The 22,211-nt window shown below is 46.7% G+C and overlaps 1 protein-coding gene across 2 annotated transcripts in view; it reads left to right on the top strand.

The window, feature by feature from the left end:
* Nucleotides 1–22,211, top strand: part of ANKDD1B (ankyrin repeat and death domain containing 1B) — a 679,018-nt gene that overhangs the window by 511,009 nt on the left and 145,798 nt on the right. For both annotated transcript variants that reach the window (XM_069627461.1, XM_069627462.1), the window contains one exon: nt 16,525–16,620. In XM_069627461.1, the coding sequence (XP_069483562.1) occupies nt 16,525–16,620 (96 nt within the window). The remainder of the gene's footprint in view (nt 1–16,524; nt 16,621–22,211) is intronic.

The following is a 22,211-nucleotide window of genomic DNA, read 5'->3' as shown; positions in this document are numbered from 1 at the left end:
ATCTGGGTTTCTCTGTTGTATTTTAAAGCTTTAAATAAATATTCCCAAAACACAGGCTTGTGAAAGTGTTATTTATTTATAAACGCACAGATAACCCTTTGCATTGTACAAAAAAGCAAACCGTTTTTTGTGTCAATTGAGCAGACTTTAAAAGATGCTTGCCAGAGGCCTTCAATATCTGGTACCTTTTCTTCTGTGTAGATCCCCTTCTACTCAAATGATCTAAATAAAAAGATCAGGTAATGCTACCAGCATGTAATAAGGCAAACCTTTCCACAGAAGACAGCACAGTACTGTCAGTTATATAAAGGATTTGTCCAGGATGACTGTATCATCTGCTGACAAAGCCAGGACACTCGAATGAACGTCTTGGTTTCACACTCTTGAATTAACACATTATGCTGATCATTTGGGGTGGCTACCTAGGTTTTACAACGACCTTTACTGAAGAAACCAACTTCTGATTTCTAGACCCCCACCATACTGATGCTTTTTGTTTTAATAGCAACCACTATCTGGTGCAGGGTCATTGCTGTTATTAGCACCTGTTGTGCTACAAAGCAAAGTACATAGACATACAGGTTTATCAACTTCAGACATAGGAAAGGCTGAGTCGACCTTGCTGGAATTTGGTTTTGTAATCTTGCATATGAACAGAGATCTCAGCAATGAGTGCTTAACACGCTGAGCTATCTTCTGCACCACCGCAGCACTCAAATGTATCAATATGCATTTCAACTTTGGCTGTTGCACATGATCATTAGGGTTCCCACATAAAGGTAAACATGCTACAGGAGATGTGCTATTGTGGATGCACAAACTATGTATACACAGTGAAAAAAGAAAGCATTAAAGGATTAAATAATCTGAGCAGAATGTTCTTGTCAACAACAGACAGGCAATAGGTTTAGCCGCAGCAACAGCAGCCCGTAAACTATCCCAACGTGTGCCATTTATGTTTGCTCAACAATGGAAACTGGTTTCTAAATATAATGCAGCCTTGTGGGGTCCCCCTGCAAAGTGGGGGCTCGGGGCAAGTGCCCCTTTTGCCCTCCCATAAAGATGTCTCTGCATGTACATCCTCTGACAAACTGGCCTGCCGACTGCTGCAAAGGCAATACCGGCTCTCTGTCCTAACCAAGAAGAGAGCGCATATCCAAGCCCACGTCTCTGCGGCATCTAACAACTCGGCTGAACTCTTTAAAATTTGCAAGGAACTGGCCAATCCTGCTGCAGTCTCTACCTCTCTTGTCCCCTCCCAGGCCCTCTGTATGGCACTGGCGTCTCACTTCATCTCTAAACCTCAGGACATCCTATCCTCTCTCTCCTCCCATCCCCCCCCTCCCCCCACTCCCTGCTCTTCCTCTGGCCATTCTGCAGCCACCTCTCCTCCCTCCTTCTATGCCTTTCCCATGTTCTCTACAGACAAGGTTTCTAGACAAGTCCGATCTATGAAAGTCTCTTCGAAACAGGTTCACTCCCTGTTCCTCTAAAACTATCAAGGACCACATCGACTCCCTGGCTCCTGCCCTGGCTGATTTCTGCAATCACTCCTTCACCACTGGAGTCTTCCCATCCCCCCTGAAGCACTCCCTTGTGCACCCTCTTCTTAGGAAACCCACTGCCGACCCCTCCTGCCCGGCCAACTATCGCCCAATCTCCATCACTCCCTTCCTGGGCAAGCTCCTGGAGAAACTGGCCATCTCCCAGCTTAATCTCCACACTGAATCTGTTGGTTGTCTCCATGACCATCAGTCTGGCTTCAGAGCTGCCAGAAGCACGGAAACTGCTCTCCTGAACATCCGTGAAGACCTGATCTCCAATCTGGACTCTAACACCCCTTGCGTCCTCATCCTGCTTGATCTCTCTTCTGCCTTTGACACTGTCAACCATGCCATCCTGCTCAACCATCTCTGTGATAACCTGGGTATCACCGGTCAGGCTCTGGCGTGGCTGACTTCTTTCCTCTGCGCCCGACCCTCTCAGGTCCAAATTGGGTCCTTCCTCTCCGCTATCTTTTTCTCTACTTGTGGTGTCCCCCAGGGGTCTAACCTCACTCCCTGCTGTTCAACCAATACCTGGCACTCCTGGCCCACTGTATCACCACTCTCTGCCCCAACTTTCAGTGTTATCCGGATAACACCCAGCTCATTTTCAGACTACCCTCGGCCTCCTCCTCTACTTCCCTCATCTCTGACTGTCTGTCTACTATGCAGGAGTGGTGTGCCGCCAATGACCTCTGCCTTAATGCCAGTAAGAATGAGATTCTCCTCATTGGCACACCTGCTCCCTCCTTTCCTGTAGCTCTCTGGCCGGCCTGTCTTGGCCCTCTTCCTGCTACCACCTGTGTGGCTAAAAACCTTGTGTTCACCTTCGACTCTACACTCTCTTTCTCTCCTCACATCTCTGACGTCTCTAAGAGTTCACACTACCAACAGCACCTCCCCAGAGGTATTCTTCCATTCCTCTCCTTCCCCCAGAAGCTCACTGTCTCCAGAGCTCTGGTTCTCTCTAGGCTGGACTACTGCAATAGCCTCTTTCTAAATCTGCTTCCTTCTACTCTCCGCCCGCTGCAACTTATCCAGAACAGGACTGCAAGACTTGTCCTTGGCCTCAAGCCCCGGGATCGTATCTCTCCAGGACTGAAATCTCTGCACTGGCTCCCTGTGGCTGCGAGGATTAAGTTCAAAACCTTCTGCATCGTCCACAAGGCCTTGTGGGGCTTGGGGCCTCAATATCCTCAACTCTCTCTTCCTAAATACCTTCCTTCTCGAGCTCTTCGCTCATCTGCCTCAAACTCCCTCAGGGCCAGTCGCTTCTCCAAGCAACAAGTTGGTGGTAGATCTCTTTCTTCGGCTTGGGCCTCCCTGAAACTTGAGGAGAATCATCTTCGGTTCCGGAAGCACCTCAAAACGTTTCTCTTTGCTTCTGCTTTTCTCCTCCTCTCCCTTGCTGACTTCCTGGGTGACACTGACTTTGCACTGGTTGCCTGGCCGCCCTCTGATCTCGGGCCCAGGTCCCCTCCCCCGCCAGTCGCACTCCTGCACTGCCCTCCTGGAAACCCCACCCTTGAGGACTGTTTTCTGTGTCCCTACAGTCCCACTACCAGCACTTGACACCTGTTGTCTGCACTTACCCTTGCACTTGCCACCTGCTGGCCTATTGTTATTTATTTTCTTATCCCATGTACTGCACTGTCCTCTCCCGCTTCCCACCCCGCACTTCTCTCCCCTCGCCTCTCCATGCACTTGCGCGATCTGAATGACACCTGGCCTAGTAGGATCAGTGTCTGTCTTCCCTCTGTTCCCCTCCCTTGCCTCGTCATGCCTGAAACACCTGTGTATAGGCGCGTTATAAATGCCATATCATATCATATCATATATCATATCTACCATTATTGCCAACAACTATTTGGGTGGTACACATCCCTTCCCTATGATGGTCACTCCTCAAGGTTTCCTCTAGGCGGCCATGATCACTAGATCCGCCGTCTTCCACCTGAAGGTTAATGCAACTCTCAGAGAGGTGGTGGGTAAGAAAGATATAGTCAATGACTGAGCTGGCCCTCCTCTTCTCCAGGTCAATGAGGGTGGTAATCCCCTCTATTGCTGCATTTGCCATACTGAAATTCCATTTGTTAAGGAATGAGATTCAACATCTTTCAACGGCATATGATCTCTTCTTGCCCAATCTGTCTCGGCAGAATGGCATATCTATACATTGGGAGTTGCGATCCCCAGCCAGGAGAATGTTTACGTTAGGGTAATCTAAATTGACCATGGTCCTTAAATCTGCTAGAGACTCTACAAATGTTGTGAGGTCGGAACTGGCGGGGTCCCATTATATGTTAATAACTATCAGATAAGGGCTCAGTGGCCTGGCCTGTATAGCCAATTTTATTGCCAATTTTCCCTTAGTCTCCACATGGATTAACCCCATTTCTGCAAATACTGATTTCTGGGATGCGGTTATCAAACCTCCCAAGCGTCTCCCCCCACTCGTGTAGCCACCTGGTGTAGTGTAGAGAACCCATCCAATTCAAGTGTTTTCAGCAACCATGTTTCCTGGAGGAGGACCAAATCATTCCCTCCAAAAATAGCCTCCTTCATGTCACTAGACCTGAAGGAGTTTGATCCCTGAGAGTTCCACCTCACTAAAGACCACTCCTTTTTGATAATGGGGCTCCACCCTGCCCCCTAACTTCTGAAGAACCTGGGTAAGAATTTCAGGAACCAGGGCCCATGCCATCAGGTGAATGTCTTTCTGATAGATAGGATCCCCCTACAGACACCTCTTCACTTGTATATGGACAATTATCCATTTTACCCAGGCTGGCCTCCCCCCTCATGCCGGTCCTCCCATCGGTTGCCTTCATTTCCCTCTCCGGCAGGGCTGTATAAACTTCCAGACCATGCTTTTTAAGATCACTGGAGACTGCCAAAATGGCCTTTGCTCACAGCCTGTATTTTAGGCCAATCTCTGTTATTGAAACATTGCCTTCAAGTGGGAAAGAGACATATTCAATATCATGTGATGTAAACAGATACAAGTCTCGAATCTTCTTGAAAAAGGCCAAAATTGCTCCCTGATTTATTAGAGATTTATGTTCCATGTCTTTCCCTGAGTTTTAACCACAGTGTCGGTATGGCAAATGGTGGCAGATCTTCCTCCCAGGATATTACCTCCTGGACCTGAGCCTGCTCCCCTTCAGCCACTGTTCCATTGCTCATTATTTGTGAGTCCAGTAAGGCAGTCCCTTCCCTCCTGCTTGCTCCCAGAGTCAGCCTTTCTAGGTTGGGACAGCCCCCTTTGCTCTCCTCCAATTCGCCCGAGGCTCCAGTTTGCGTTAATGAGAGGACACCCAGAGCAGCTCCCTCGAACAAAGTCTTCCCTTGCTTGCTGGAAAATAGGGGCCCATTTAATTGGTTTCTTTACTGGCCCTATGGAAGGTATATTCTTATTTTCCATGGGCTGTTGGGCCACCTTTTTTCTCGGCAGGAAGATTGGGGCACATTTTGTTGCCTTGTAGGTCATCAGGGCGGGGACCCAGAAGGAATTTCCAGGTGACATATTTTTCAGTGACCGATCAATTTCTCCATTGCCCACACAAGGAGCATAGTTTGCTGAGCTGGACGTCTGAGCCTCCTTCATTTCTGTCTGTACTCCTATGGTTGCGCTGATCACCTGCGCCCAGGTGACCTTTGGATTCATGTCCTGCCTGCCGCATTCCTAACCTGTGGCTCTCTACCTGGAGTTATAGTTTCCAAAAGATCCTTCTCTTGGACCTGCATTCCCACCGGTCTGGTGTGCTCCCTATTTTTCACAACTCGCCTTGTATACACAAAGGGGGCGGGGGGAATTAATGGTGCAAAAAAAGCTGGCAGTGCCTGCTTTCTTGAGTTTGCCCACTGTTTGGTTCTTTGTTTTTCTCCCCATTGGGGGCTCCAACAGCCGCTTCCCGTGTTTGTTTCTTTTTTCTTCTTTTAGCTTTCACCCTGTTGCATTGCTTTAGACACTCCCCACCTTCTGGTTCCGCCTCAAATGGAATCTCTTTGTGGGTGGGTATGTTCTGCGGAGGTATCATTTCAGTTATTGAAATTGAACCCTCCTCCTCTTCAATTGGTGCAAGCCTTCTGAACCCCTCTAAAACAGACTTCGAAAGAGGGGTATCATCAATAATTGTCGCAAAGACTAACTTCGGTGGGCTCTAAAGCTTTCTACTCTGCCTGGGGACTAGCGGCCATCTAATAACGAACAGCCGAGCGACTCCTCCCCAAATCTTATCACTCTTGGCCTTTGCTTCCACGATTTCCCCCTGGGCAGAGTTTGGATTTGGATTGACTCAAAGCCCCCTCCCCTAACGACTTCAAGTAGGGCACTATCATGGTGTTTATAGCATTCCCCAGGCCTACCATTGAGGATTCACATGCGCCTACCTCCTTCGTAAGTTCCAATAGGATTCCTGAGTGGACCTAAACTTCTGATTTCAAGAGTTCAAATACAGTTATCAGTGAGTTTAGAACAGAATTCAGTGCCGCTAGGGTTGAATCACTTGCTGCAGATTCACTCAGATTAGGCCCGTGTTCCTCCTGGATCCCTGTGCCTGGATCTCCTGCCTTGGATGTAATACCGGTGAGGCAGTGTGTTCTAGAGTAGGACTCCCCAGAGGAGATCATATCAACAAACTCACTGCTATCAGGGTTTGCCTCCCCACCTGGGGAGGATCAACCCCTGTACTGCTCTGACCTTCTAACTCAGAGCCCTCTTGCCGAAAGGGGGTAAAACCCCCTGATAATATTATGGTGTCTAAATATCCCATACTCTGACACTTTCTCAAGGCTAAGAAGTCACTAATTTTCTGCTTGATGTTGGTGGCTGTCAAAGTATGCCTGGCTCAGCCGCTTTCATTTGAGTCCTTCCCTCCTTTTGGGCTGTGTTGTCAATTTCCTGTGCATGGACTTGAGCGTACATCATAATGGCTTGTTTTGTGCCTCCCGGTTAAGAGTTCTCAAGGACAGTGACAGTTGCTCGCCCGGGCTTCCACCTTCCATGACTACACAATCCACCTTTGGGACATGCAGGTCATTCACCAATGTGCCACTGCAGAGGTAATTTGAGGGCATAAGGAACCGGAGGATTAATCAGTCATGCGTATGTGCATTCAATATATTTGGCAAACTGAATACTCATGAACTTGCCGTAAAAAAGACAAAAGGAAATGATCACATGCGCCCACTCTTCGTTTTCTTGATAAGGATCTTAGGGTAGTCTCTTAGTTGAATATTGCAGTTCACTTAAGGGTTTTAAGGTATGGCTATATGTAGATCAAAGGGCTCAGCCCCACAGTCTCTAGATACTGCGGTTCATAGTCATTTAGTCGAACAAAAATAATGTCGAAAGTCAAAATATAGAAAAAAGAAATTCGAAAAAAAAGTCGAATTTCTTTTTCAATATGTTTTTCTTTTCGAAATGGGGGGTTACCCCCAAACCCCCTTTTTAATTTTTTTTTATTTTACCCCTTTTATTTACTTACCAAACCCAAAAAATACATATGAATAAAAAAATAATACATTCGACTTTTTTTTTTCGATATTTTTTTTTCAACATTTTTGTCATTCAACTTTTTTTTTCCAACTATTTGACTGACCACCAGATACTGGTATGGTAATCACCACATATGTAGGTATGATGAGAGAAGCTCACAAGGTGTAAAGTGCTAAACAAGTCATTTATCAACTCAGACCGAATCTGGAGAGTTTGCGCAGGGTGTACCTTTCAAAATCCAATGCGGTCAGACTGCACCAGACTTAGCGACCACACTTTGTGGCGTGAAGGCCAATTTGAACTGAGACTGGATGATGGGAGGAGCTGCAAGTATCCAGTAACAGCGAAGATAGACCCAGCAGCAATGGACCAGCACAACGCCACTGTAGACTGCACCACACTTAGCGACCACACTTCGCGGCCCACTTCACAGTGTGGAGGTCAATTTGAACTGAGACTGGATGATGGGAGGAGCGGCAAGAACCAAGTAACAGCGAAGAAAGACCCAGCAGCAATGAACCAGCACGACTCCACTGCAGACTACACTACACTTAGCGACCACACTTTGCGGCCTTCGGGACACATTTTTTGGTTGGTCATTTGCACTGTGCATGGGGCTAATCTGACCCACCTCCTGCCTCTTGGCTGCTGGCACCAGCCTCTGCTACACTGACTCCCTCTATACCCTCCATGTCGAAGATGGTACTCACCTTCTCCCATGGGGTGAGGGCAAGGGGCTCCATGGTGCCACCTCCTGTGGCCATTGCCTCCTGTCTGTGTTGGGAGAGGAGGCTGCACACTCTGACTCAAAGGTCATTTCACCTTTTACGACAGTCTTCTGCATCCCAGGGACCATGCCTATGGCCGTCACTTTCTGGTTGATTAATGCCCCAAATGCCACCTTCCGCTGTCCAGATGTTTTCGCCTGGCGGAATTACTGTTACCGTCGGAGGTCTGTGCCAGTTCCCGACATGTTGGGATACAGCACTAATTCCGATGCATGCCACGGCAGGCACAGCTGGGCAGTATTACAGCCATATTACCTCCAGACTCATAATGAGGCCCTCCTGCCTTGATCCATTGTTTGCTGTGTCTTGCAACCTGTTCTTGTTATCCTCCTTGTCGATCCTCTACTCTGAACCACTCACAAAATGGCACCTTCCTACTAAATGCCTGATTTTCCATTGTCCTTTCACACAGCCCTTGGGCTGTGCAGGTTTTCTTCCAAGAAGCTTTTGAATTTTTTGTGGTGAAGTAATTTGGTGGTTGCACAATTGGTGGTTCACTCTGTTCCCATGTGTCTGTGGTATGGCTGACACTGAGACCTTGGCTTACACAGAGGCTCAGATTGCCGACCTCCTCAGTGGCCCTTCCTTTTTTGACAATTTTAATCTCCGAGCAAATGGGAATACTACAGTATATAGTGAACTGCTTGGACATCTGCTCAAGGAATACTTAAAGCCTAATATTATTGTGGTGGGCTACAAGTTAAAATCATCCCTTGTCTCTTCTTAGACGTTCCAGAATATAAAACATCCTTTGGCCAGGTGGTTGCTAAGTGTAGCCGTGATTTGTTAGTTTTCACAATAACCACAGCACAATGAGTCCAGTGTTAAAATTGCAGAAGACTTAGGAATTCAGGAACAGACTTGCCTGACAAATAGCTTAATTACTGAGGCTAAGAATAAACTTGAGGCAATAAATATACATCTTGCTGAATTTAAATCTGAGATTATTTATAAAAAAATGAAGAAACTGAAAAAGGATTTTAGTTTAACTGGAAATATCATTCAGGCAACACCAGCAATTTTGCTAGAAAGAAAAAATGGGTAACGTTCTTGGTCATTTCCCCCAGTCGTTTTGAGGCGGAGACAAGGAACCAATCAGGCCCCAGACACAATTTGTGTGGTCGACCTTTTCCAGAGAGGGGCAACCAACGTGGCCACAGGGTCTTTCAACAAGGACAAACATTTCAAGACCATGAACTGCAGGAATTTCATACCCGACAGCAGACATACCGCAGATAAATGACCAATTGCCTATCTTTAATCTCTCAGCACGAGATCTAAGTGAGGATGAAATAACTGTCCTTAAATGGTGGCTCAGTTTTGTGCCAAGCCAGAATCCTAGTGCCATGACCCTGACTGGAGAAGTCATATCATTCCTACGGAAAATAAGATTGGAAAGCTTTTTTGCAGGCAGGATCCATGAACAAGATCATGATAATACTGGACTTAGAATTAAGTTTAAGTTTACATCTAACTATGCTGGCAGAGGTACTAATATCCAAGAAATTGGTACTATCAGATGTTAAACGCATCACTCAGTGCCATCGTAGGACCCCTTCCCCTAATTCGCCTCAGGCTGAATTTCAAGCCAGAGATTAATTTTGGAAAGATCCTAAAATTTGAATGAAGGCTGCAGACAAAGGGGGAGGTATTGTGATGAGGGATGTGGACAAATACGATCAGGTCTACAGACTCTTGTCCGTTCCAGGCCACTGCAAAAAACTGTCAGTCAACCCAGATGAGGTAGCACCCATCCTACATCTAGCCCTAGTTGTGTTCCTCAGCTGGAGGGGCTCGGAGGCCTCGCTCTCACCATCAACACATCAGCGGATGCAGCAACAATTGTGCCCTGCATGTATATCGGGCTATGCTAAGGATGAGCACCAAGGTAAGCCCTGCTGGGCTTAAGACCACTACCACCATCTTCTAACATTGTGGCTTGAGACCTAAATCCCTTTTAAAATGGCTGCCACACCATCACGGAGGAGAAATGGGCAAAAATGTGGGAACAGGTCAAGAAAACATCCAGGAATGCATGATTCCAATTAACCCAGTATTATTACTTGCATAGGGCGTACCTGATGCCCGAAAGACTGCACTCCATAAATCGATCTTCATCTCACGCCTGCCCGAGATGCAGAAGGGATCACGTAGGTCTTTGGTACATGGTCTGGAAATGCCTGATGATCGCAAAGTATTGGGGGGATGCGCTGGAACGACTGAACACATTATTGGGGAGCAGGTATGAATGTTCGTATGAGGTGTGTCTGTGGGTTTGTTACCAGGGGGAAGAAATATAAAACACAGACTAAAGTAGCAAGATTCTTACTGGGGCTAGCCGAACACGAATAGCGATCGCTTAGAAAAGGCCTGAGGGACCATCACAGAGGTAATTACTCCAGGACTTACGCAGGTTGGGCTTTGCGGAAGCAGTTTACCTGAACAAACATAGAGCCCGAGGGGGAGAACGCAACTGCTGAACTAACTGGCATCCACGCAAAACTTAAAACCCCCATGAGCAAGTTCACAAGCAAACTGGATATTGGTGTGAAGGGGCAAGGCATACATTTATGACCCATAGTAACCCATGGACATTGAGAGATGAACAATCAGGGACTAGTGGCACTGGCGGAGGGACGGGGAGGTTAGGAAGAGGGAGAGTAGGGAGGGATAAGATGTTTGGGATTTGCATGGTTAGGATTCTTGTGAAACCCTGTTAAAAATCAATAAAGACATTTTTTTTTTTTTAAATGGCCCCGTCTTTGCTGTGTTCGTGTCACCCAGGCCGCCAAAGCATGAATGCCTGCCTCTGCATGCACTCGATTGGTCACCTAGTGCCATGTAAATCTCCACCGATCTGAACTGGCAGGCGAAGCTGGCCCACACTAAGGCCCAACACCAAGGCCTTCTCCTATCTGGCCCTAGTTGTGTTCCTCAACTGGATGGGCTTGTGGCCTCGCTCACACCATCGGAACATCAGCGAATGCAGCAACAATCATGCCCTGTGTGTATATTGGGCTATTCTAAGGAGTAGATGCAGTACCACGGTAAGCCCTACTGGGTTTGAGGCCACTACTAAATCTACTACCATTGTGGCTTGGGACCTAAATACCTTTTAAAAATGGCCACTGCCTTTGCCGTGTTCATTTCAGCCAGGTTGGCAACTCTGACTGTCCTCCTCCACACACACTTGATCTGTCGCCTGGTGCCATTTAAAGCTCCAAATATGGGAGCCGGCAGGCAAAGCTTGCCCCCACTAAAGCCTTCTCCTATCTGGCCTGGCCAGCCATGGCCGGTGTGCCAACCATTCCCTCTACATTATTTGTTTACCTTCACAATCACACGGCAAGGCTCTCTCCTGATGAATTTCATTCTAGCTAGCAGGTGTGTGCGAGTTGTGGTAACAGCCTGCCTTTTTCACCAGCGCTGTCTCCTACACCCGGACCCCACACCCTCAATTCCCTCTCAGTTTCACTGACTGTGATTCATCTCTTTGTACTGTGCTCCCTGCCAGAACCTACCTGGTATGTACCTCTTGATGCTCGTTGTTCCATTTTCTCTCTCGTGGCTGTCCACCGCCTTACCTCTTCTGCCTGTTGTTGCTGATGACCTCTTGTCACCATAGCCACTGCTACCTGTGCCACACATCAGCTGTTCTTGCGGCCATGTGCTCCGTCTCTGATTCAATCAATAATGATCCATCCCACCCCATGAATCTTGTACCTCTCTTGCAGGATACATTTTAGCTATTTGTTACCTGTTGCACTGGATTGCCACCCTCAGCACTGCGCTGCACTACCTACTGTACCTGCCTATTCATGTAGCCCTCATAACCTTGTTTTGAGGCTTTCCCAAATTGTGCACCCATCCTAATGCTGCAGTTTACCCATGTGTATCTGCCTATTGTTGTAGCACCCATCCTAATGTTGTATTATAGCCATGTGTATCTGCCTTTTGTAGTAGCACCCATCCTGTATCTGCCTATTGTTGTAGCCCCATAACCTTGCGGTGAGGCTTTTCCAAAGTGAGCACCCTCTCCAATGCCGTTTCGTCATGTTGAGCCCTGTGTTGTGTTTGAACCTGCTCACTTTGAACTTAATGTACCCTTTTCCTCCCACCTGCCCAAACATTACTACTTCCACCCCTACCTACACCTTCTCTGTTACTGCACTTGCACGCTCTGAATTGTCTCAAGACCTAGAATGAATGCTATTGTATGTCTTCTTTCCTGCTCACCCCTGTCCTTCACCTCCCCTCCTCCCACTCTCCTCTCTTTCTGTACTGCACCTGCATGCTCTGCATTGTCTCCTGATCTGGTAGCAACATTGTTTGTCTTCTTCCCTGTTTCTTCCCTTCACTACTGTGTAGAGTGGTTGGGTGTGTAGAGCGAACGAGCTTGTAGAGCGGATGAGTGCGTAAATACAGAGAAGCAAGTAGAACGCAGGAGTGCGCAGAACTGATGAATCTACAGAGCGGATGAGCGTGTAGAGCGGATGAGCATGTAGAGCGGATGAGTATGTAGAGCAGATGAGTATGTAGAGCGGATGAGAATGTAGAGCGGATGAGTATGTAGAGCGGATGAGTGTGGATAGCAGATGAGTACGGATGTGCGGAGAGTGTGTAGATTGGATGAGCGGATGAGGTTATAGAGCGGATGAGCATATAGACCGGATGAGTGGATAGAGCAGATGAGTGGATAGAGCAGATGAGTGGATAAAGCGGATGAGTGTACAGGGCAGATGAGTGTACAGGGCGGATGAGTGTAGAGAGCGGATGAGTGTACAGAGCGGATGAGTGCATAGAGCGGATGAGGTTATAGAGCGGATGAGCATATAGACCGGATGAGTGTAGAGAGCGGATGAGTCTAGAGAGCAGATGAGTGTAGAGAGCAGATGAGTGTAGCGAGCAAATGAATATATAGAACAAGATTACTGCGTATTAGGGCTGATGAGTGCATATTGCTGTTGAATGCGTGGAAAACATGAGTGCATAGAGCGGTTGAGTGCAAAGAGTGGATGAGTGTGGGGAGCGGATGAGTGCATAGAGCAGATGAGTGTGGGGAGCGGATGAGCGCGGGGAGCAGATGAGTTGAATGCGTGGAAAGCACTAGTGCATAGAGCGGATGAGTACATAGAGCAGATGAGTGAGGGGAGCGGATGAGTGAGGGGAGCGGAAGAGTATGGGGAGCGGATGAGCGCGGGGAGCGGATGAGCACGGGGAGCGGATGAGTGAGGCGAGTGAATGAGTGCGGGGAGCGGATGAGTTGAATGTGTGGAAAGCACAAGTGCATAGACCGGATGAGTGCATAGACCGGATGAGTGCATAGAGCGGGTGAGCACATAGCGCAGAGGAGTGAGGAGAGCAGATGAGTGCAGGGAGCAGATGAGTACGGGGAGCGGATGAGTGTGGGGAGCGGATGAGCGCAGGGAGCAGATGAGTGCGGGAAGCCGATAAGTGCAGGGGAGTGCGGTGAGCGGAGGAGTGCGGCAAGCGGAGGAGTTTGGCGAGCGGAGGAGTGCGGAGAGCGGATGCGTGCGGGGAGCAGGTGTGTGCGGGGAGCTGGTGAGTGTGAGGAGCTGATGAGTGCGGGGAGCTGGTGCGTGCGGGGAGCGGGTGAGTGCGGGGAGCAAGTGACTGCGTAGGGTGGGTGAATACGTAGAGCAGATGAGTGCGGGGAACGGATGGATGAGCAGAGCAGGATTGATGAGCTGAGCAGAAGAATGTGTAGAGTGGAGGACTGCTTAGAACAGACTACTGGGTAGAGTCAACAAGTATATAGAACAGACGAGTGCATATGAGCGAATGAGTGCATATGAAAAGAGGGGTGCCTAGATGGGATGAGTGCCTAGAGGGGATGAGTGCGCAGACGGGATGAGTGCGCAGAGGGGATGAGTGTGCAGAGGAGATGAGTGTGCAGAGGGGATGAGTGCGCAGAGGGGATGAGTGCACAGAGGAGATGAGTGCGCAGAGGGGAGCGAACGAGTGCCTAGAGTGGAACGGACAGGTTGCGTAGAGCGAATAAGTATGTAGAACGAATGAGCGCAGATTGCATGCAGTATTGATGAGTGCGTAGAATGGATAGGTACGTAGAGCTCCTGAATGCGTAGAATGGACGGAACGTGTAAAGTATGTAGATGGATTCTATAAGGATAGAACAAATGATATATGTGAATGGAATTGATCACATACATCTATGTAACGGGTGCCGGACGTGGATGGAACGGGTGACGTACGCTGATGGAACGGCTGACATATGTGGATAGAACGGGTGCCGTATATGGATGGATCGCGTGCCGTATGTGGATGAAACGGGTGACGTAAGTGGATGAAATGTGTGAAATAGGTGGGTGGAACGGATGAATTATGAAGATGTTACGGGTGAAATTTGTGGACGGAGTGCATAAAACAACTTAGAATACACTAAATGGTACCGATGAAATATGTGGACGGAGTGCATAAAACAACTTAGAATACACGAAACGGATCAGAGTAAATGTGGCAGACAGGAGTGTGAGTGGCGGACAGGAGTGCTAGTGGTGGACAGGAGTGCATGTGACGGAAAGGAGTGCATGCATGGGGCAGACAGGAGTGCATGCATGGGGCAGACAGGAGTGCATGCGTGGGGCAGACAGGAGTGCATGCGTGGGGAAGACAGGAGTGCATGTGTGGGGCAGACAAGAGTGCATGCGTGGGGCAGACTGGAGCGCGCGGGGCAGACTAGAGCACGGGGGGCGGACTGGAGTGCATGAGTGCGTCGAGCAGACCAGAGTGTGTAGGGCAGACAGGGACGCATGGAATTAATAAATGTGCATAGAACGGACTGCAGCGCATAGAATTGCGTGACGTACATAGTATGGTTTGGAATGCAGGGAACGTTTGAAAGAGCATATAACCCATCATATCCCACCCCACGCTTACACTCTTCGTTACACCACCACTCAACTAGAACACAGAGATACTATGACACCATTCTGTATAACTGTTCTCATACCAACATCTGCGGCTCAGTCCCCATCATTCTAAGTAAACACTGCTGGTTACACACCCCCCCCAGCCCCCAGCTAGGCGTTCTCCTCAGGCCTAACGCAGCCACATTTCGGTCTGGATAAATCCTGCCAGAACGAACACATACTCCTGATCCCTCAACCACCACACCCACCTCTAAGAAGCAGCTACTACACGAATACCGCACCAGCTGCACACATACCCGGTGCACACATGCGCCTTTGACTCTCTCTACACTCTCTACTGACCTGAACTTCGGTTCCCAAGGGCGTTCAGCGTACCAGCGCCTTCAGACCATACCAATCGTATATAAGGCGCTATATAAATGCAAAATAACATAACATAACTACCTTGCTCCCACTCTCCCCTCTTTTTCTGTTACTGCACTTGCCCGCACTGAACTATCTCACAATGTAGTAGGAACGATTTTGTTTTTGTTTGTATCTTTTCCCTGCTCCCCCTTCTTACACTTTCCCTGCTCCAGGGACGTCATTTCACCAAAAGGCCAGGGGTAGTGCATGTGACATCACATGACTCTTGGCCTCTGATCACAGCACAGGAAGTGATGTAATTTGAGCCCTCCCTGAAATTACATCACAGGAAGCGAAGGAACATGACCTTTCACGCCTTGACAAAACACGAAGTGGCATCACATAGCAAAACATAGCACTGTTCCGAGTACACTGCAAAAAATATCACTGTGATGTGCATTTCATCCAAGAATGGATCACCATGTGTATCGTTAATAACATTGTGTACATGCCCATATTACCAAATTACTGTGAATACCAGCAGACGTCCAAGGCCAAATGATAATGATGTCTTATTATATAGCACTTACGCTTAAGCGCTTTAAATAGAACAAATATCTGTGTCTTAAGTAGCTGGTTACAGTTCTTCTTCCACCTATTTATTGTGTTATTTTTTTCCCTCATTTTGTTTTTCATCCCATTAATCAGAAGCGGGGGGGATGGGTCATTGCATTTTCTAAAAAGACTTATGGTTTTCCAGTCCAAGGCTAAATTAAGTCTATTGATGTCTAAGGGGCTTGACAAGCGAGTGAAGTGGTTCCATGGTGGGTGACACCTGTCAAATGTGTGAGTTCAGAGGTACGGCCTTTGCATATGAGTGCAACATGGCACTGGTAACAGCTGCCAAATGGTGTCAGTAACTGGGCTTATGATGTCAGTGCTCGACAAATGTCTATCCAATTTTGATACAAAAATAAATACGGTTGGATTTGCCATGCTTGTTTTATTTGATATTTTGAGTTTGGTGTACAGCAAGCAAAACAAGACTGATGCATACCCTCGTATAAGGGGCATAACTGGCATCCATGCAGCATAGGCCCGACTGCAGTATTCACTGGCTCCCACATTTTCCCAAGAACTGTTCATGTCTCTGGGTTGCAGGAATCTCACATTCTGCTCATTGCATTTTGCAGGGGTCACTCTTTTCACATTCTGTTACGCCACTGCCTCTTTTGGCATCAACCACCATGTTTTGTTGCGCCCCCATGTAATGTGATCCCCCATCCTCTGCCCAGAGAAGGGATTTGCGTAGAAGTTTCTGGTAACATTAACCCAGTGCAAGCAAAACTAGAATGGAGAGCGTGTTGATTTTTTTAATGTCTGTACTGCTTCTCCCTACCCCCGGTGACTCACTCTTTCCGTCTTTCTTTCTTCAGCAAGGTAAAACCGCACTGGCCGTGGCGTCCAGAGGGAACCACACCCTCATCGTTGATATGATTATCAAAGCACAGCGATATTATGTCTGGCTGGAGGTAAGAAACCTTCTCTGAGGATTTCTGCAACACCTTTAAACTACAACCTGTTAGCAGCCTTTCCCACAAGAACAACATTCTGCCCTTTTCCAAACACTCCCTGCAAGCCCACGTCAGCTATTTACAGAAAAAATATGTTTTCTCTGATTGACAGGTGTTATCTTCATTTTCAAGGTAAATCACTCTTGTGGTGTTTCTGCCTGGTAACATGAATATATAAACTGGGAGATTTGTTTTTTTCTTGTACATTATTGAGGTCTTGGGAAGCAGTGCTCTTTTCAGTTGTTGCCACATGAGAATTTCAACAGAAATGTTCACACAGATTGTACACAACACGGTATCATTCGTAGCCTACCTAATTCACTCTTAGACTTTGCACGGTATTATTCGTGGCCTACGCAATCCACCTTTAAACTTTGCATATGGAATTATTCGTAGCCTTACCAATCCACTCTTAGACTTTGCGCGGTATCGTTCGTAGCCAAACCAATCCACTCTTTGACTTTGCACAGTATTATTCGTAATTTACGCAATCCACTTTTGGACTTTGCACAGTATTTTTCGTAGCCTACGGAATCCACTCTTAAACATGTCATTATAGGTTTGATGACCTTTGATTGATTTTATTTAATTTAAGTTTTTGTATTAAACTGTGAATTGAAAAACCGAGCAAAGCAAATTGCCTTTAGGCTCGGTAAAAGGGTTACTCCCCAAGTAACAACTCATGGAGAGCTTTCCATGATAATAACATTTAACAGAACAAAACTGCTTTAACTCATTTGCGAAAGGCCACAAAATTGGACATGACATGACATGAGTTTCTATGGGGAGTGAGTTTCAAAGTTTCAAAATTTAGGCGGAGTGTTGTGAGTGTGTTGCCTGAGCCTGAAACTCTTTCTGCTGCTGTGCGGTGTGGTATGCAGTCTTTCTTTGTACTCTACTAATCAAGGAGGAGTCACACTGCCAACACCCTGACCCAACGCAGAGTGTTTCAGAGTGTTGTGAGCGTGTTTCCTGAGCCTGAAACTCTTTCTGCTGCTGTGTGGTGCAGTGTGTAGTCTTTCCTTGCACTCTACTAATCAAGGAGGAGTCACACTACAAACATCCCGATCCAACGCGGAACGCCGCAGAGTGTCGGGAGTGTGTTGCCTGAGCCTGAAACTCTTTCTGCTGCTGTGCAGTGCGGTGTCCAGTCTTTCTTTGCACTCTTCTAATCAAGGAGGAGTCACACGACAAACACCTCAATCCAACGTGGAGCGTCGTGAGTGTGTTGTCTGTGTTTCCTGGTGCTTCCAGGAGCTTATGTAGGCAGATTTAGAACTTATGTGTTACTGTATGTAGTTGGTTTGCTGTCCTGACGCGTAATTCTTTGCCCTTCCGTCTAGCATGGAATTGGCCCATACCCGCAGCCAAACCTGCTTACTACTGCTGGCGGAAGCATATTTGTGGAAATGGCTGATGATTCAAGTAAGCGGACACCGCAAAGCTCCCAAGGTCCGTGTCAGGCTGATGTAAGCACACCAAATCCACCAAATGAACTGCCTTTAATTCCCAATGTGTGTCCAGTGTCATTTAACACAGTGGGTGGGGTGGGGTGGGTACAGTGAGCCCGGCCCAGCAAGGCGCCACAATGAATTCCTTATGTGAAAATGTAGGAGTCGTCCTGTGTGAAGCAACCTCTTCCGAGACCTCGGTTAAGGGCATCCCCGGCAACCCTGTTAACCCAGGCTCCCAGGGTAATATTGAGCGTGAGGCTCTTCCTGTTCAGTTTGATGAAAATAATATTGCCCGCACCATTGCTCTGATTTTTAAAACTGCTGGCCTATTGATTACCAAAGCACAAGAAAAAGGTCCATTTGTTGGTCGCAAGTTCTTTCCAGGGAAGCGATCAAAATCACTGTCCACCGCTTCCCCATGGAAGAAAACCATTTTGCTATGCACAACCAGCGATTTTAAGTTGCGGGAGATCTCTGATGCCGACATACTATCGGGGGCTAGTGTTGTGAGTCTCTTACTTCCTCTTGGTAACCTTCAGTCTACCCCATGCAATGGTGCTGGTAACTTGGACTCTCACATGCAAATAATAACAGAAATTCAAGTGCTAAGTACTGAAGAGCCAATTTCACATGGAATAAAGGAGGGGGATCACTGATTTGAGGATAGGTCACAGGTTGAGTCAGTCTCTGCCAATGGCCCGATTGTAGAGTTTGAGCGTGAATCTATCAGCCCAGCCAATATCTCGACACCCTTGTCTCCGCGTGTAGCGACCTGTACTACAGGACGTGACAAAACGGCGGTCGTCGCATGTACATAACCGGCTCTGGAGGTGCCAGCTTTGATTCACAAAGAAGTGTATCAGCCCGCCATCGTTGACCTTCCTGTCATGGAGAATACCAGTAGGCTCCCTGAAGTCATATTCAGGCCATCACAGGAGAAGTTTACTGTGGCAGATAATATGACAAACTGTATTGTGGACCCGGCCCCCATACACAGAGACGAAAGTCGAGCGGCGAATGTGGGGAACTTTTCCTTCAATCAAATTCATAACTGCACAGGATACTCACTGTCTGAATAAAGGTCTTGTGAGTCACGCTCCTAATCTGAACCAGAGGCTTAACCTATCGAGGACACCAACTGCAATTCAGTCATCATCCGATTCGGAGGCAAATTTGATGGAAGGAATGGAAGAGTAGAGGCCTTGGAAGTACGCCCATGGCACTAAATTCATGCGAGACCCAAGGCGTGAAAGCTCAGGACAGCCTTATTCAGCCACATCTCAAGCCATCATTATGTCATCAATCAACATCTCCCTGAACCTGTTTTAAAAACTCTAAGAAACTCAAAATGACAACTTTAGAGACCAACTAACCTTAATTGCCATGATGAACTCAAAATAAATTTTCATTGAATCGTTTATGAACACAATTAAGAGTGTTTGGGAAAAGAACATGGGTGCCGAGATCAGCACCCGAAATTAACTTTTAACTCTGTTGAGAGAAGAAAAATAATTATTGTTGAATTTATCATAAGACATTCTAAAAACCACTATTCAGATCAATGGCCACGGTCCAATGCAACATCAGCCTCAGTTCTCTGGAACTTCTATAAACTCACAGAGTGTCTGTGTCGAGACCCTGCCGCAACATAAAACACAGGTATGACCTGCTTTACCTCAGGCTAATGAAGTGTATGAAATTGAGATTCCCACTGTGCTTGGAGCGTTGGCAGAAAGCTTGAATCCTCAAATACCCTTGAAAGAGGTGTCTCTGCAAAACACTGATCCTGTTCCTGAGGGGATTAAAGTAGCAAGTAGCAGGACGGCAAGGCCTCCGTTGCCGTAAGCCTCTCATGGGAGGTGTATAGAAATAATCGACTCAGAAATTGAGGCTGACTCAGTGTCTCTGATTGTCGAGACCTCTTCGGAATCAGCCTTGAACTTTGCAATATTTGGTGCTAAGCCAAAACAAAACAGCTCTAATAAAAAAAAAAAAACAATGGTTCTCAAGAAAAAACCAAAAACTATAAAAACATCTAGACGCTCAAATACAAATAATGCTAAGAGTTTCTTGAGAAATCTACATGTGAAAGAACAAATTTCCCAATCAAAGCCCGTCATTAAAAAGAGGTCAACGACATATGATCGAAACGAGAGGCTGCAGGCAACTTTCGACAATATGGAAATGTCTGCGGTAGAGCAGGAAGCGACCTTTCAAGAAGAATAAGTCTCAACCACTGAATTAGACTTGATGGATCTCTCAGTGTATGACAGCAAAGATTGTGTATCCATCAGCAGTAACATCATAGAAGCAAGTGGAGGCCCCTCAGAGTCGATTAGTGCACTCAAGTCCCCAAAAGGGCATCCTCGATTGAGCGCAGAAGGGCTGAGTCCACTGTTCATTCCTATGGCCGAAAGAAGAGAAAGAGCGGAAAAAATTACCAATTGGGTCCTAGACTACAAAGAGGCACACTGCACAGACAAGTTTCCTTCAAAGTGGGAGAGCTCAAGGATGATCAACAAATCGACCAGAGTCCACAACATAGATTGCCCGACAAGCAATCTTACTCAAGAAAAAATGAAAACGACAGTAAAAGGGTCTGGCAATCTTCCAGAGAATCCAAAGAAGTTAAAGAAAGCTCATACAACGTTTTAGAGCTCAAGCGAATGCTAAATATTGATGACGGCTTAATTCTGAAGAGACACAACATTCTCGGGCTATTCCATCAGATTCCAAACCTGCAAACACTCTCTTCACGAGACATTAAAATACTCGAATTCCATTGTGAAGAAAAATGAGACCCTATTAATATACACATTCCATCAAACATGGTGTTTAAGCACATTTTAGCAGCGCAACAGGACTTAAGAGTGTTAGGTTTTGAACTCTTTGACCAGAATAAGTCGAAACTCGCCTTGGAGAAAGTGGTGAACTCGAGCACTATGAAGACAGAGGAGAACCATTGCTCTGAACTGAACACTAATGTCTCCGTGCACGGCAATCATAAGATGCCGGAAGCTAAGCGTGACAGAGAAGAGGATTCTACTTCTGATGATAAACACCACTTAAAGATCAAGTTAAACTCAGTCAGCGGGGTTAGAAGTACCCTTTGTGAATTACAAATAAAAAAAATCAAGATGGAAGCAACCTAGACTGTAATTTGTGGGACTGGTTGACAAAGAGTTTGGCGTCTCACTCCATGAAATAACACTCAGAGAAACAACAAAAGTTGAATATTAAATTAACATTGTGGAGCACCAGAGGTTTTGTACACCTCTTTTATAATTCAGAGTGGGAGTGGTTGAGCTCTGGCATTATCTGCCTCCAGGAGACCTGGGTGAGAGAAAAACCAGTGATCAACGGTTTTTCAGTTTTGCTCAATCCAGCCATTAAAGGCCCAAGAGGACATCCAAAGTCAGGTCTTCTTACAATCATAAGTAACAGCCTGAATTGGACGATAACTGGAATATATAATCCCAATGCATATATTGACGGTTTAATGATTGCACTAGATGAGAGAGCTTCAGCCCTGTGTGAATGGGTGTTAGTAATAAACACCTATTGGAACCCTGTCAATATAAGAACTTTGACATCTTTAGATCAAATAAGTAATCTGATAGATAACACAAAAATGAAATTTAAAAAAAACCTAAAGATCATCATTTGTGTAGACCTGAGCATGGATTGCCTAGAACACGCATCTAATAAACAGATGAAAGAAGGTGCCTGTCAACCGGCATGGCATAAACAAAAGAGGGATAGGATTTTGAGCCAGATGCAGGTCATGGATGAACGTGACCTTCACATGCTCAATGGGAACATCCAGGGAGACATCCCCAGAGCTGTGACATGGCATCGCGGATACTCCTCCGCCACTTTGGACTACAGCTTCCTCTCATCAAATATCTTAGATGAGATATCCTCCATGAGAATCGTGACAACTAATAATAGTGATCATGATATTATAGAGGTTATGTGGAACTACTCCATGTTAAGAAAACCATTGATGAACATCGGTGGAATCGAAGTGGAACCTGGTCACAGTAGATTAAGAATAAGAGCTACTGAAAATACTATACTGAAGAGAAATTTAAC

The sequence above is a fragment of the Ambystoma mexicanum genome, chromosome 6p (assembly GCF_040938575.1).
Source record: "Ambystoma mexicanum isolate Mex_15411 chromosome 6p, UKY_AmexF1_1, whole genome shotgun sequence".
Classification (NCBI taxonomy): domain Eukaryota; kingdom Metazoa; phylum Chordata; class Amphibia; order Caudata; family Ambystomatidae; genus Ambystoma; species Ambystoma mexicanum.
The sequence above is the reverse complement of the archived record's forward strand: the minus strand, read 5'-3'. Positions and strand labels throughout refer to the sequence as shown.